Source organism: Trachurus trachurus, assembly GCF_905171665.1.
Source record: "Trachurus trachurus genome assembly, chromosome: 22".
NCBI classification, from domain to species: domain Eukaryota; kingdom Metazoa; phylum Chordata; class Actinopteri; order Carangiformes; family Carangidae; genus Trachurus; species Trachurus trachurus.
Window position 1 is genome coordinate 14,332,049 of NC_139907.1, and position 17,399 is coordinate 14,349,447.

A 17,399-nucleotide genomic window follows, 5' to 3' on the forward strand; every position below is an offset into this window, starting at 1 on the left:
TTTATTCTGAAAGGTTGCTTTACTCGGTTGGTTTAGCGGGATGTTGTGACCAGGTGTGCGACTGTCAGCACTAGCAGAGAGTACCTTTGCTGTCGGATATTGATGGTTTTACTGGGACTGCAAGAGTAAAGTGGTAAACGCAGATTCACTGACATCTTTTTATTCCTTTGTAAAGTATATTTGCGTCAGAAATGCAAACGACGCCAATGGATAGACACGGCGTTAAACTTCAGGGTTTAGCTCATCATCGAGTCTGTACATTTATAAGTCAAGTAACAAGTACAAACTGTGTAGCTGCTCTGTACGTTACAGTGGTATAAATTGACTAGCCTGCAGTTTGCTCTCTGCCTGATTTGGCTTTTGTGTTGACTAGCTAACAAGATTTAAAGACAACTACACGTAACATTGTTAGCCTTTCATGCCAGCTCGGTTCAAATCGAAAGTCTAGGCTCTTATTTTTTATTTATTTATTTATTTATTTTTTACAAATACTGTCTTGCCCTGCTTCTTTTGGTGTATGAAGATGGACCCATATTGCTCCCTTCTCTATATTTTCCTCCCAGGCTGTTTGTCTGGTGCACGGAGGTGGGTGAGCACTACATCTCACTGGTGACCAGAAGGGAAAACAAATGTATAGAAAGCTGTGGTAAAACTGCCAGGTCACGTTATTTATTTTTTTGAAATGTCAAATCTACCTAAAAGTGACAAATGTGTATTCTATTTTCAGGTGCAGAAATCCCACCAACCACTAGATGTCATACTTGGGTTGTTTTATGGAATAACCTCACTTTGACACAACAGCAACAACTTTTTTATCTCTTTTTTTAAGAGTGTCCTTTGAAGATGTCTTCACTCGTGGCCTATGAGGATTCAGAGTCAGAGGATGAATCTCTGGATCAAACGGAAGAAGGAGCATTAGCCTCTGTCCAAACGGGCTCTTATGAACAAAAACAAGAAGCTGTGGTGTGTGATAACTCAAATGTAACAACCATCACTCAAAGTTTTACCCAAGACCCTCAGGATACGTTGTTCGAATATCATGGGAACGTCTTAGAAAGAACAATTTCCTCACTACCTCAGACTTCGCTGCCACAGAACTGTTTTGACAGGGGCAGGGCAGCACAGCATAAGCATTTTAGAGATGCTGCAGCTCCTCTGTGTTTACCTGTGACTCGAGGGACGAGCTCACCACAGCCCACTCTTCCTCGTGTGCCACAAAGCTTTGGTGATGGGATGAACTCAGCAAAGAGACACTGCCCTCTCCCCCCTGGTGTCAGACCATACATCCCCAAGAGACAGAAACTTGCTACTTCAGTAGAGACTGTGAAGCCAACATGTCCAGCAGAGCAAGACCCAGGGAATCAGACCAGGGAAGGGCAGATTTTCTCTGATGTCTCGGCTATAGTGAAGCCGTATCTTGGTCTCAAGCCCGGCACAGCAGGCATACCAAGAAAACTTCTGATGACCCTGGGGGGCCACCAGGGCCCAGTCAACACAGTGCAATGGTGTCCTGTGCCTCATCTCAGCCACCTGCTGCTGTCTGCATCCATGGACAAGACTGTCAAGGTAATAACAGCCCCAATAAGGCTATCACTGTCTTCAGCAAAGATGTGTATTAAACGCTTAGCCAAGGGGGATATAAAATAGTAGAGAAGGGATACAGTGTTCTTCCATGTATTTGCACTGAATTGTTATTTAAATCAAACTGTTCGCAAGCTTACTTATTAGTATCAGTTCAGTGTGACAAGATATACCTGATCCGCAAAAATCCATTTATTAGTATAGATTCAGACAGGTGCCAAGTGCATCAAGGAGGTCTTAGAGGATAATCACTTTACCTGACATTCAGTGTAACTGGCGCGGTGTTACAGGCAGGGAGATAATGTCTGCCCTGCTGCCTCGATTTATAGATGCACCATAAACTACTTTCTTTAGAATCAAATCTGTCACTGTCAGTTGAATGTATGTCAGGACCCGTGGGACTTCCTATTTCTCTTCCTTTCTCTCCCCCTCCCCCTCTTTTTCTGTGTTACGCACCAGGAAACAATCCCTCATTTCCCTACTGTAAAGGTCAAGCAATGCAGGTGCCTGCCAGTGACTAAATATTTCTATCCCTGAACAAAATCACCTACCTCACCAATATCCTAAGAGGACTCTGAATAATTAATAATTTAAATATGCATGAGATCATTTGCATAATCGTACACGTGCAGCAGTATGGCAGCCACCTCTTCTGGATTTGAGAACGGGCTGGTTGGAGCAGATGGTGAAGACTAGAAAAGAAGGGGTAAAAAAAAAAGACTTGTTTGTTTGTATACAAGGAATTTCGTTCAGTCTCTCTCTCACTCTCCCTCCCTCTCCCTCTTTCTCTTTCTTTCCCTTTCTCTCCAGTAACTGTGTCAGGTGTGTTCTGTCAAACCAGAAGATAGAAAAGCATGAAAACAATCTTACTTATCTGTGAATTAGCCCCTTGAGTCATGTTCTCTTTTTGAATAAAAGGTTTTTTTCCCCCTTAAAGTTCGTACTGAGATAATAAACTCACAGGAGTTTCAGTTGTTATATATATACATATTACATAACCAGGGTTTTCCCTGATTTTTTTTTTTTTTTAACCAAAGTGCCAAAGTCCTGTACAGCAGGGGGGCACATCATGATACTGTCAGATATTGTCCCCTCATCTATTAAATATGAAAGGAGGCTCCCACATGCTTGAGTTTTACACTGCTGACTCAGACGTGTGACAGTTTCCCTCTATTGTGGGAGACATGACCAGTGTTACAACTAACCTGCGTGGCAAGGCGATCCAGTCTCCCCACAATAAAGTGCAGGTAACCATAGCAACAGTGCTTTAGTTTTTCACTATGATAACCAGTTAATTAAGTCCAACCACATTTTATATAAAGTATACACTTGAAAACATCAGTATTGATTATTTGTAGACCCATTGATTAATTGTCAAAAAGCAGTTTGTTATGTAGTTAGGGCCACAGCTAAGCATAATGATTGTGTTCATCTTTCTGTTCAACTTTAATTATCCCAGTCAATCTGAAATCACTTCAGTTTGGGAACACTGGAGTGTTCCCCAGAAAACTCATTTGTGAAAATGTGGCATTGTCTATTTTCTGGTAACATAATAGCTTTCCACACATTCTTGTTTATTTATTGACATATAGTAAAGAGACGGTGATCATGTATTTCGGCACGTTGTCAGAGCTTTTCTGTCCGGCTGAGTACAGACTGAGAGAAGGAGTAGGCTACACTTAATAAAGTCTTCACACTCTACTCTTTGTATTTCTTCACCGACACCCTTCAGGCCTCCGACTCCTCTTCCTCCATCCTGTCTGTCACTTCCTCAGTCTGACTATTATTATTCCAGCCTGTTTGCAGCTGTTGTCACCATGGCTACGGCAGGTGTAAGGCAGCAGTTTTAAGTTGATAACACGAATACCAATTTAGTTTTAATTACCGAGAGTCATTTAGGAAGCAGATTACTCCAATGAGTCATCCGCGAGGATCCGCTCAGCGTGTCTGTTAAGTGGCCGGTGAAATTAAGGGGGATGCAAATAAACAAGTGCTCAATTTCAACCGTGCACAGGTCTCACATTGTGCAGGATTATTGCAATTGTGTGTGAAATGAATGGTGTTGTTATGGTGCATAATCATTAACACTGTCATTCATAGGGAGCAGGCTCAAGACGGAGCTTAGGCAACACAACACTTTGTCGGACTTGTTATGTAAAAGTCTGTGTTTAGCTGAAAGCTTTTGTGACTATAGATGCTGCCATCAGTTGCTGTTGAACAGATTTTCATGTTACCTTGAGATGGCAGTGTTTCCCTAAGCCTAAGATCTTACAAAGACTTTGAATAGCCTGTTGCACAATGAATGGAAATATTCTTAATAGATGGATGCACCTCTCCAATATTTAGCTTTTTAGCAATCAAAACTGTGAGTCCCTCCCTCTGTTTCTCACTTTGCTACTTGTTTTTCCACCCTGAAGGCATCTCTGGCATTCTGTTTGTTAAACCACAGCCTGCTGGATTTATATGTCTCTCTCCCCCGTCCATCTTTCTTCCCTGTCTGTCTCTTGTGGGAGCTGTGGCACAGTACTTCTCAGTGTGTTTCGTATGCTGTATGAGGGAGTCGTATTTAATAATGAAACACAGAGAGGCAGTGAGGGATCTGCAGCGCGGATCTTCAAAGATCCTCTGTGGCCCTGGCAATGCTGGGGAAGTAAAAAAAAATACTTAATCATTGCTGTAATACCTCACCTCAATGGACACCAGTCACCAGACCACCCACTGTTTTTTTAGGCCGGGCCTCAGGGAGAATCCTTTGTCCTTTGACATGTCTGACAGAATATCATTTATCTTTACAAGCACAGAATCTGATGAAAACCACGTGCAGTATCAGCCAACTAGTTTGCCAAGTGATCTTCCTTGAAACACAAAAACACCACACCAATGATTAGAGGACAAAGCTAAAATCGACAATAGAGCTACATTGCATATTAGCACCTCTTTCATAAATCAGGTTACTTTTTACAGCCTGTTTTGTACTTTATTTAGACCATGATATTGCATTTCAAAGTGGCAAAGTGTAGATAGCATTGTTACAGTGGGCACGGCAAACAGAAGGCAGCTTGGTGCTTTTCTCCTCTTCTCTGTCTCTAATCAGAGAAATCGCTAATAGTATAAAACCATTAAAGCCATTATACCCCATGGGGAACTGATTTATAGACTCGCTCGAAGGTAATTAGTCCAAATAATTCATCACAGAGGTTGTTTTGCTTTTAAATCCTGCAAATGAGCCTGATTTGTAAAGGTATTATTCCAATTTATCCAGTGCCTCTTTGTGAAATAATCCCATTTTGTTTTATTACAATAGAAGACATGTGAGGAAAGCATAGATTACATCTCTGTCAGCTTTGATAGAGACAGACTGCATACTTGTCTGGACAGGAAGGATTTTCAGTGCTGGAGGACACCTTACATGCATGATTTGTAAAGGCTTAGCAAAAAAAAGTCTTTATCTTTTCTTCTTTTTGTGGGGAGTGCAGTGGCCGCCAAGTCTGACCTGCAGTATTTGATTGTCAGTAACCTTCCTTGAAACATCATCCAAAGCATTCCAGTCCTTTCTTCTTGTTTGTGTGAAGGAAACACAGTGTGTCAGTGCTGTCTGATGTAGCTTCTTTTCCTCTGCTTCTTTTTGTCATACTGCATGTTGGAGACATTTTAGTCTTTTAGAAAACTTTTTTTTTTTTAAATCACATTTTTCATTCTTATACTTAAATAAAAAGTACCATAAAGACATAGTACATATTTATTATGTAATCTTTTCCCAATTGCTCATTAGTGACACCAGTTCTTTTCCATAGGGGTTGTTTGTTATGTAGTATACACCATGTCTTTCATGCAGTGGTGGCAGAACAATGAAAGCTTTCTTCCAGAACTATTTATGGTAAAAAGACTTTGCTGCCGCAGGCGAGGTTTAATTTGTGACTTTGTCTTGATTCAATGTGACCACGTCTGGCAGGTGTGGGATGGAGCAGAGAGCGGGCGATGCCTCGGGGTTTACACCTGCCATTCAGGAGCTGTTCGTGATGCCTGTTGGACCCCCTGCGGGCGACACCTTCTCACTGGCTCATTTGACAACACGGCTGTGATCACAGACGCGGAGACAGGTGAACAGCAACACTTTTTCTCTGCAGGTGTAAGGAACACGATGTCGCATAACAAAGCACTAGATTAAGTATTTCAATGTGAATTTGTCCTCAACTGAACTGAACAGTAAATGCAATGCTGTGTTTCCACAGTCTTGTGCTTCTCATCTGTAGCCAGGTACACTGAAACAGAACAGCTGTGGTGTTTCCTTCAAATATAAAGGGGAAATGTATATTTTAAAAAATCTTATACGCTTACTTAATTGAGCTGCTGTTCGTTTTCTCTGACCATATTGCTGAAAAACAAAACTTCTCGGCGACTTTACTTCATGCAAATTCAGAATTGGTGTAGTAATTTATGTATGGACTGACCTTAAATTCTTTGGACCACAAAACCTGTTAAGCTTATTGTACCAATTGCAAAACTCTTTCTCTTTCTGTGTCTGGCCTTGTCTCTCCTTCTCTCTCCCTCCCTCGCTGCAGTCGTGACCCATTTCAAGGGCCACCACCTTCGAAATCAGTATTTCTAGAGCAAATACATCATAACTGGTCAACTAACTCATTCCAAAGACTCATCCAAGTGCAGCCAAGAAACGCTGGCTTGCTTCCCTTAATATTTAAATGAAACAACTGGTATTCCCTTTAAACCTGTGGTGTCCCAAAGTCAGCTGGGTCCCAGTCACTTTTTAAATTGTAAATTTGAGCTACGTCAGCTCATAAAGTTCTACATTTCTGAGTGAACCACAGAGTTTGTACAGTAGTGATATGCCTCCCATAACTCTATTATTATATATGTAATGACTTTAAAGGTGTACATGAAGTGAATAACCCCCTAAAAAAAAGCCTCTAAAATGGGACACTGTTTATCTGTCTCCCCTAGTATCGCAAACTCATATCACACACTGACACACGTGCTGTATATGTTCAAAAAACATGTTTACTTTCTTAAAAGCTTTAAAGTGAGGAAACTTTTGTTTACCAACAGTAACAATGTCAGCCAAATCCACAGGCTCGGCTGTCGCTGTCCCTTTTGTGTGTTCACACAGCATTTTCAAGGTGACAAGGAGACATCAATAATGTGATTTGCGGTGGAATTACTTGTTTTGTGTTCATGTAATAGGCATGGCAGAAAGGATTGAAACAACTCATGTAGACAATCAACAACATGATCTGTTACTGCTTTCACTAACTAGAATTTCTTTCATCTGAAATCTTTGATTTTCTCGACACCTTACGACCAAAATGTTTGTAAGAGTTTCTGGAAAAAACTAAAGAGTCACCAAGGACACTCTTATAATTAAGCTTGTTTTGGTCCCTCCTGTCCATTCACTAACTAACTCGCAATAGTGACATACACTCTGAAAAAAACCAGAGGGGCTCAGCGGGACTTGCGGACATACAATAGACATTGTTTTGAAGCCCTGTGGCATCTACATCTCCAGGGTCAACACATTGCTGTGCTGACTTGCTGCCGTTTGCACTTCCCCTCTCAGCATGTCTGTCAATACTGCCAATAAAGCCTACCGGATAATAGCTTGGCCAGCCCATTAAACACACAGGCAGCTCCAGGAAGGGGATCAATAATGGATACATCACCACAGGAGCAGCCACCATGACCTTATACTGGAACGTCACCTAGCACAACCATAAACAAACAAATGTTTATTTTGGCCTTATACTTTGGTAGCTGCAAGTGTCTTGCTCAGCATGTACGAGAAAACCCTCACCAATCAATCCTGCAACAGCCTTTCTATTTTTTAGTAATATTTTATTATTCTTACTCATATTCCTACTGCTGTTATTACTTATTTGTGTATGAAATTGAATAAACCATATTGTTTCAGAGGGTGACAATCTGAAGATGTGTGCTGGCATGACAGAGCAATAAGAATGTATTCCTTTAGTAGCACGAGATGAGTAAGATTTTATTTAGTTGCATATTAATATGGGAGTCAGGAATTCCAGCCCAGTTTCTGCTCAACTGTGGGGCAATTTACTGTGGTAGAGCTAAGACCACAGCACCGGCACTTTAAAACCAATCATACTCGATCAGTTACTAGAACATAGAGCTTAAGCAGCATGCATAATTTGCCGCATAATAATTTAAACACAGACTGACATAATTGTGTTTCCCGTCACAACATGGTAAGCTATGATTCCCATGCTTCCAGAGAATTTATATTTCTGACTGGTATGACAAGGCTACGCCGAGGTGTTGGCATAATTGTGACAGGGATATTTGGAAAGTTAATGGTCCCAACATTCATGTTAAACACTATCCCCACCAAGAGTGAAGGGATGCTGAGGGACCTGAGTGTTTGCCAACTCATTGTCAGACTAATCAGGATTAATTTGATCTTTACCCACTTCACAGTAATGCTGTGCCGCACGACTCTAACAAGGGCGGCAGCTGGGCTTATTCTGCTCAATTGTGCTCTCTTTGGATAGTGGGAGTCTTGTAGGACACCTGACCTCTTAGTGCACCACAGTAATCCTAACAATTGCTGCACCAATCGGTATGTTTACAGAGAAATGGAATTATAGGGGGGCCTATGCATTCAGAGTACTGTTGTGGGCCCATTTTCCTTGGCTATCTTTGCAGTTGTTCCTGTGTCCAATTTAATTTGTAGAATCTTACATTCAGTCCCCAGTGGGCCACAGGCAGGCTGTCACAGCTGAATAGCAATAGTAGAGGGCGAGGAGGATATAGGGCGGGAGAGCAGGTTAAGAGACATAATGCAGAGAGAGAAAGGTAGGGGGGAAGCAAGAATGCAAGAGAAAAAAAAAATCAAAAGAGGCAGAATATATTCAGAGAAAGGAAAACAGAGAGAGTAGGAGTTGGGGAGTGGAATAAATGAATTTCATCTGGAGGGCATTTGTGTGAAGTGGCAGCTGTTGTCCAATGCTTTCACGGCTGTCCTTGGAAAAGCTGATTGGTGGTGGTTGGCGTAGGGAAATATTCCCATATGCCCACGGGCTGCCACAGGTTGATGTGTCAGATCATGCGTGTGTGTGCAGAACTTGAGTTTTCTGTCCAGATCCCTTCAGGTGCTGGCAGAAAAAAGGAGGTCGTCTTTGCTTTCCAAAAACCAATAATACACAAAGACAGTGCCAGGCACTGGAGTAGTCTTGTGCATTGCCCTTCCACCTCATATCGCCTTTGCAGAGTCATGGTTGATGAATGCAGCTACAACAAGTTTGGTTGTAAGATGTTGTTTCTCTTTGTTGCAGTGCGTTACTTTTAAAAATTAGCTACAAGCTAATTGCAAGGGCAAAATAATGAGTCGCAAAATAATGAGTGGCACTGTGATGTCAAGTCTGGGGTCAACTCACAGAAATTGTTTGTTTAAAACATGCCAGTATATATCTGAGCCAACTGGCAATCCAATGCAAGAGAAGTGCTTTTATTATGTGCACCAGAGGCCTCTAGCTCAATATTGTGAACTGGGACAGGGGGGTTTGCGTTGCACATACAGTAGTAACGCCGATATAATCACTTAACTTAGTGTAACAAACCTGGAATACACTTTTCTTTGATATCTGTCACTTTACCTGAACATCTCAGGAAACATTTATTTCCTGGCTTTATAAACACTGAGGACTTGCGCATTTCATGCCAGGAGCAGCACACACACATAAACACATGCGCACACATACACATACACATGAAGCGTTTACTCCAAACGCCACTGGTAAGATCTGCATTTTGACCTAGTTTGAAAGCTTTATTTTACAGTGGTTACCTGCTTGGTTTCCACACATTTTACCCTGATACTGTATGTGAAATGAAAAGAAGACTAAGTGATTTAAAAAATTAGTAAAAATCTGTGGGTGATAGACAATACATTTGATACGTGGTACATTTATAACATACATTTGTGAAATAATGAAAAAAAAAAACTGTCAGTGTTTCTATGGTGGTACGCTTCAGAAGCTCCCAACATGAAGTAGGAAGTGTTCCCAGAGGCCTGTGCATGCCATGTTTTGGAGCTGCTTCATACATAATTGTGCTTTATAATATATACTACAATATATAGTTATATATCACTCTTTATTAGGGAAAAAGATTGAAAATTATCGTCACTTCCACTTTCAGAAACCTCTGACCTGCTTTGAAATGGGCTGGTGCTAATTAAGGACACGATAATTGAAAGAGATTCCTACTCAAATAATCAAGGAAAAAGAAGACATTACAATTAGGAAACCACCATTGCATCGGCCGAGCAGATATTCGCTTCATTGACTGCCATCGGCCATCAGAAAATACTGATGGCAGTGACTGATTTTTATCTGTGATGTGGCATATTGTGCTGACTCGGAGGGGAAGCCTGTTTTTTTTCCTCTTTTTGGGGGTGTGACTCTGCCGAGACGCCAGAGGGCGCATGCACATTCAATTTGTCAAAGTTAAGTGAGCGGAAATGTAGGTTTTTTGTGAGTAATGAAGATTTCTTGGTTTCCTTTAAAAGTGGAAAAGTGGAATAAACACTGGGGAAAAAAACATCGATATTGGTATTGGTATCGGCCCAGAATTTCCCTTATAGAAAAAATATTACTTTATGGCAATTTTAACAAAACAGTCCTCAGTTTTGACTTTTTAACTATATATGGTATTTTGGAAACTTGATAACATGTAGTTGTATATTTTAGTGCAGTTAAAGTCCAGTGGTTTTTTTCCTGTGCTGCCTGTAATGTTGTAAATCTTCAGTATATTTGGTGTCGTGATCGTCTGCTATAAAGGGACTCACTGCCGCTCCACAGTAGGTCTTAAGGCTTTATTTGTTGATGAAACCTGTCGTGGATGATTGAAGGAACCACATGAAAAAAATATTTTTCACCTTCACATTTACAGGGTTTGGCACATAGTGGATGTGAAATATGTTTACAGATACAAAGTAGTTATAGACAAGGCTTATTAAGACTTTCCAGAAGTATTTTTTTGTATGTGTTTTTTTTTCACGAACCTAACCTCGCCTGATGTGCAGTGACAGCACCCTGCTTTGGTGGATCTGGTAATGAGGCAGAATATCCACTTCATCCTGCTTCCCTCTGCTCTAAGGGGCTCATCCCTGCTGTCCCGATCACACCTAATGTCCTCCTGTCTATAGTCCGCTGCTGTGCATCAGCTCTTCTGCATGATAGGAGCTTGTTCATAACTACAAAGTGAACTATACTGTAGCAAGGAAGGGACAGATCACTACAGTCCTCCCTTATCTCCCCTCTCGAGCAAGCTAATTAATCTTGCTTAATTAAAACATGACAAGGCCCAGTTTATTATGAGGAGAATGTTGATTTCTCATCGTCAAACATGAGTTTCAAATCTCGATGACACATCTTCTTCATATCGCTACGGGTAAGCCAATTAAGCTGGAAGTGTGAGCCTGACGAAATTGCCTGTTAAAACTTTGGATCAATGCAATCGAATCTGGGTTTGTGCTGGTCCACCATTAAGTGAAAGAAGGTCCATTTCTGCTGTACTTTATTAGCTGTGACTCATTCTTCTCTTTAAAAAAAGACTGTGTGGGGAAAATCCAAGAACAAGTGTGTAATGAAGTGCGTTTTTGTTGTTGGCTAACTGCCTTAGACTGTTTTCGATGTGGTCCTTTGTTGTTTGTTGGATGACTTAATGAGGAGCAGTTGAACCCTGAGGTATGCTGCTTTGCATAGCCTTTGACGGAGCTGTTGGCTCATAGTCTGGCTCCGGCTCCCCGTGTAGCCTTCTTCATGGCTTACCCAGGAAACTAATTTTTGGTTGCACCCTGTCAAGCTTAATTATATTTAAGCCCCTCAGTGTTTTTGTTTTGTTTTTAAGTGCGACATTTTTTAATTGATTTAGATAAAGCCGCCTCTAGCCAAAACAGTAGTTCCTCTTTTCTATATCACTACATCTTTGTCAGTTTAGATTATCTTTTTGTCTTGAGCAATATTTAAATCAAGTGGCTTCTCAGAGACTGATAACCATGATGTGCTGCCGTCTGGAAAAGACAGGGATGCAGCGGCTCTGACAAACCAATGTGACAAACCAATGCTGTTATTTTGATAAATCCTGTCTCCCACCATCGTTACGTGGGGATATACGGTCGCTGTCAGTTGACAATGGGCATCTAATGATAAAGATAAAAGCTTTATTTTATCATGAAAAACTCTCAGTGCTGTCCTTTTAGATAATGCAAAGCATTTTTTAAACATGTGATCAAAACCTGCAGCTTTACACAGGCGTTGCTCCTGAAATGATCACAGAAAGCTTCTCTTCTCTTTTAGTTCAACACTCATGAATTTCTGAAGGCGCTCGGAGTTGCAGGGAACACTATCTTTGGTGGCGGTTTACAGCAAGATTTACTATATCTTTTATTAGTGCGCTTGTTCTCAAATCACTCGGTTTATCAGCAAAGGCGACGGCACAATTTAATTAATTACAAACAGTGTTTACTGCACAGGAGTGTAATGGGTTTCACAAGGAGGCCTGGGTCCTCTCAGTCAGCGCAATTAATAGACCAAAGAGAAGTTTCAGCAGAATTCGCGTCTGGAGGGAAAATGTAGTTGAAATTTATGTTGTGTTTAGCTCAGTCTTGACAACTGAGAGAGATGGTATTTAATGAAGCTTTTCATGGAGCACAAACAGCAACAGTTTGTCTTAATTTACTCATTTAATTTAAAAGTGTGAATCTTTTCATTCTTTTTGAACTCACAGAAGATACCACACAACAACGCTTAGAAACTCAGATGTGTAGAGTCTATTGGTTTGTTCAGACAGATACTCTCTAGGCAGGGATGACAGCAGTAAAGCGATTGCTCGGCCAGCCTTGGGATTGTTGAGGGCCGTTAGTGGACAGAAACCAGCGGGGGGTCAGGGTTGAGCATGACATGAGTCCCTTACAGCAACACAACGCACAGGCAGAGATACACACTCCCCAACAAGATGTCGAACCTAGAAAGATCACGTTTCCTCACTATGTGAATCACAAACAGGCCATGCCGTGCTTTGTGTGTAACTCATGGGTGATTAGACCTACACTCAAGACAAAAATGTCTGTGAACTCCAGGAGGTTATTAGTGAAATTTTATTCTCCGCAACTCTACGTCTGGAAAGGATTAGCAAACAGTGTCAAATATAAACAGTCTTACTTTTTTAAAACATTCTGGGGCCTCTATTGTATTATGCAAAACTGCACTTTTCATTTAATTGATCTAAAGGACATGGTTGGTGTAAATATTAGTGGTCCTCTAGTAGTTCCACACCTTTTTTTTCAACTCATATAATTTTTCTTGTTGCGTTTTGAAAATGTCCTGAACTACCCAAATCAAACATTTATATGTAGGTTGGTCGCAGCTCTAAGAATCTCAGCTTTCATCTCAAGATATAACATATTAAACAGATGTCTTATTATAAGAGTTCACTGCTGACAAAAGCTGCAAAGACTCATCGTTTCAAAGCAGCATTGATCTTCTTTCTCTTCTTCTGTCTCTTATTTCTTCGCTTCTGCAGGGGGGCAGATAGTGAAATTGGACAACCAGTTCAAGGTGATGTGTGTGGCCCTGCATCCCAGCAACCCAGATGTATTCCTGTGCGGAGGTTACAGTTCAGCGGTCAAGGCCTGGGACTCTCGCTGCAGCAAGGTCAAACTTATTAACCTCCTTCCAGTTTATCATTTTTATTGACTCAGGTTCAGGCACTGTTGTTTGACCTTTATAAATCTAAGCTACAGTATGTAGGCTTTGAACACATCTCCTTCATTCACATCTCCCTCCTACACACTCAGATTTACACACAAGCTAGTCCACACTTGGCCTTGCACAGTGACCTGTGCTATATTTCACTAAAGGATTGTACTGCCGCATACACATGAGTAACACTACAGGTTTTTCTCGCTAATTATTCAAAACAAATTTTAATTTCATTCGGGGCTCATAAATTGCTCCCATGAACCTGCAACCTAATATTGCTATTAAGCTTAATAGGCTGTTTTATATGATAATCCTATTCACTTCTTCAGAATCTGTGGTGCTCACATGTAATTTTTCCCTTCGGCAAACTGAATCGTTTCCTTGCCGGGTTGCAGACTTAATACAGCAGGGATTGCTTCTGCTAGTAGGTGTCAGTAAGAATAGCCGAGTGAGCGGACACCTGTCCTCAGCAAATAGGTTGTTAATGCTGTAGCGTCCTGACTGCCTGTCAGTCTTAGCCCAGGGCTGTGTGTTTCCTTTGCTGGGGCGAAATTACCCCACTAGATAAGAAAGGACTGAGACCAGCTCACCACCCACAGGCACAATATCAAAGCCCTCTGAGGTCTGAAGTCTTTCCAGGAGGACTTGACAGGTTGAACTGGATGAAAGGGCTTGCTTTCAAATGTTACATTACAGCTCATTGTAAAGGGCAAGCGTTAAAAGTTTGGGGAAAGTTAAAGAAGAGCAGCAGTTAAAGTTGTAGTCGAGGGTCAAAAGTTAAATTGTCTGATGTAGAGCGGAGCTGCTTGCAGCTCGCTCAGTGGCATTGAACCTAATCCGATCAAACACAGTGTGAAACTCTGATCTGATAAGACTGGGCTAACAAAGAAAGGAGTAAATAAACTGATCCCTCCACTCTAGATCATGACTGACTAAATCTCACCATCCTCTCATCTCTTCTCTTAACCTAAACAGACTTGAAGATGTTGATGTTTTCTATCTGCTTTTCTAGCTGTTTTTAGTATTAATGATAATATGTTAGGGACCATTATCCAGTATACTGTTGCCATGGATGTGAGTTTAACTGCGCTGAAAAATCACGTTTTCTTTTAGCCTGATTTATTTTCTTCTGACTAAATTTCCATGAATTAATTGCTGAAATAATCAAAGACAGGGGCAGTGATTCAGAGGGCTGTAACCAGGTTACTGCTCCTCAGAGGTGAGTGCTGTGAACAGTATATTCAAACAAACAAACCAAAAAAAAACACTGCTGTGAAAACATCACAGATGGTTCAATTGAATTGCACCTAATGCACTGAAGGTATATACAGTGCAGTATAACTACTACCCACTCAACTGTAGATTTAACTGCTTCTCTCCATTTTTTCCACTCTGAATTATAAAGAGCTTGATGCTAATTTCTGTGTATTTGTTTTCAGATGGTGAAAGTGTACAAAGCAGGGATCCAGCAGACCTTGGACATCCTGTTTCTGAGAGGTGGTGTGGACTTCATAACAAGCTCTGACTGTGTGAGCAGAGACTCTGCAGACCGCACCCTCATCGCCTGGGATTACCAGACCACAGCCAAAGTCTCCAACCAGATCTACCATGTAAGGAAATCTGTGTGAATTAAAAAAAAAAAAAAAAGCCCCTGAGGAAACTTGTAGCTGATGGGCACAAATTAGCAAATAAAAGGCTGTTTAAAAGCTGTTTAAATCTTAACAGGCAAATCACACCTCCAATTTAAGGTGAAAATCATGAAAATGTGTGAACCTCCTGATGTGAAACAAGTTGGTAATGAGGCATGTGGTACCGGCATATTGCGACAGTTACACAGAGCCAAGTGTGTGCTCGACTAAGTGCCACCTATTTTAAAAAAAAAATGTGTTTCAATATAACCTTTGTGCTTTTTTTGTGTTGAATAAATTCTCATCTCTGAATCAGTGTTTCTAGAGTTGAATTGGTAATTTATTGTGCAGTTCAGGAAGTCCCAGGAAACCTGCAAATTCTCTACACTATGAATATTAATGAAAGGATGGAGAAAATAACAGGAGCTTTTTGTACATTGCTATATAATACAATTCATTACTGGACAAAGTGTGGCCCCAAAATTGACCACAGTGAACTGATTGCATTACATTTTAGAGTGTTTCTGTGACTTTGTCCACCCACTGCACCTCAGAACATAAGGCTCTTGCAAATTAATGGACTAGTTAACATTCAGCTGACTTCATGGTTAGTAACAGCAAGAAAAGGTCAAAGGATGAATTAATTTTATTCCCCTCTGGATTTTTTCCCTCCTCATTTGGCCTACAGGAGAGATACACATGCCCGAGCCTGGCTCTCCACCCGGTGGAGGAGTCCTTTGTCGCCCAGACCAATGGGAACTACATGGCGGTGTTCTCCTCCCAGCAGCCCTACAGAATGAACAAGAGGCGGCGATACGAAGGACACAAGGTCAGTAACGACTGTTGCCTCTGGGGTGGGGAGGGGGTTTCACTGGGCCTGATCAATACAGAAAGTGCTGCAGTCGGATGTACACTCGCATCCACACAAACCACTTCAGCACAAAACTGTGCAAAGGCAGAATAAACGAATACACACAGATGAAACAGCCACAACCTACACACCACATGTAGATATACAGCCTGCGGCAATTCCTCTACAGTCCCCTTCCCCGACACAAACACACTAAGTACAATACAATATTTCAACAACTGAGGGCAAAAGAGCAGAATGTGGCAGTTGGTTATAAACATCACTGACAACATGCTGAGCTGCTGCTGTGGTGTCTTTACTGTTGATTCAAGAAAAATACAAACATGGACAGGAAATAAATTGGTATCTCACACTACACAATCTGTTTTTCCCTGTTGTTGGTGACCCAGAGGTACAAAACACAACATTACAAAAAAAACAAAACAGAGAAAAGAAATGTTCATTCTTTCAGGTCTAATAGTGCACGTGTTCATAACCAGTCAGTCTATCACATAACTTTTGATGACTAGTATTATTAACACTTAACACCATGTATCAATCATCAGATCATAAATCTGTCTCACATTATTAGTCCCATTGATTTTAATGGGGTACACAAAATACCACTTACCACAACGCAATATAGTTCAACAGCACCACAGTGTACAACCTCCTACACGATCATGAAGTTTAATCAGCACCACTCTGGAACCATTTCAACACAGACTGAACATTAAAACCATAATGAAGGCATAATTTATAGCAAGGATGTTGCATTAGACGGCATGAGGTTACTGAGTGTATAGTGCAAAGTATATTGACTACTGAGCACACATGCTGTTGTCCAGGAACATCTTGTTCCACATTGATTCACACATTCAGACCTTGTGTCTGAACAGCACATTGTTGTTACACCCAACTGAAGTGGGGAAGGTTTAAGTGCCTTGCTCAAGGACACCTCAGAGGTGATAGTAATGGAAGGCGAGCACCTGTTTTACTTTTCCCAACACACTTTTTTTATGCTGGATACCAGTTGTGATCACATGCACATAGCTTCTTTAACCTTTCACTTGCTGTGGTCTGTAAGCAGCTGTATCACATTCATTAGGCTGACATTTTATTATGCTGCAAACATAAAAATGGCTCCTAGTTGAAGGTCAATGCATTCAATATAATATGTCGGATATATATTTTTGTGCTAGGTGGAGGGATACGCGGTGCATTGTGAGTTTTCTCAGGATGGAACTATCCTGGCCTCAGGGAGCGCCACTGGCTCCGCTCACTTCTACGACTACCACAACACTCGGCTGCTGCACACTCTCAACGCCCACAGCCAGCCCTGTCTGTGTGTGTCCCAGCATCCCGTCCTGCCTGCAACCACGGCCACCTGCGACTGGGCCGGTGAGATCAAGGTCTGGCACTGAGGACTGTGAATAAGGATGTAAATATGGAGTGATAGAAGTTATAGCAGGTTTGCAAAGAGAGGACTATATTAAGCTGCAAACTCGTGCACATCCGTCTTTGAGACTTTATCCTCAATTATCTCTTAGCATGAGTTGATGAATGTCTTCCATTAAAAAAAAAGTTTTTTTTACACTG

At 41.2% G+C, this 17,399-nt stretch overlaps 1 protein-coding gene across 1 annotated transcript; it reads left to right on the forward strand.

Annotated features, from left to right (window-relative positions):
* The first annotated feature begins 42 nt into the window (after positions 1-42).
* wdr25 (WD repeat domain 25) lies at positions 43-17,333 on the forward strand. Its single transcript, XM_083997875.1, has 7 exons — positions 43-133; positions 728-1,566; positions 5,534-5,681; positions 13,144-13,274; positions 14,762-14,932; positions 15,639-15,779; positions 17,003-17,333. Exons 2-7 carry the CDS (start codon positions 844-846, stop codon positions 17,222-17,224), a joined length of 1,536 nt encoding a protein of 511 aa, XP_083854001.1. The 5' UTR covers positions 43-133; positions 728-843; the 3' UTR covers positions 17,225-17,333.
* The last annotated feature ends 66 nt before the right edge of the window (positions 17,334-17,399 follow it).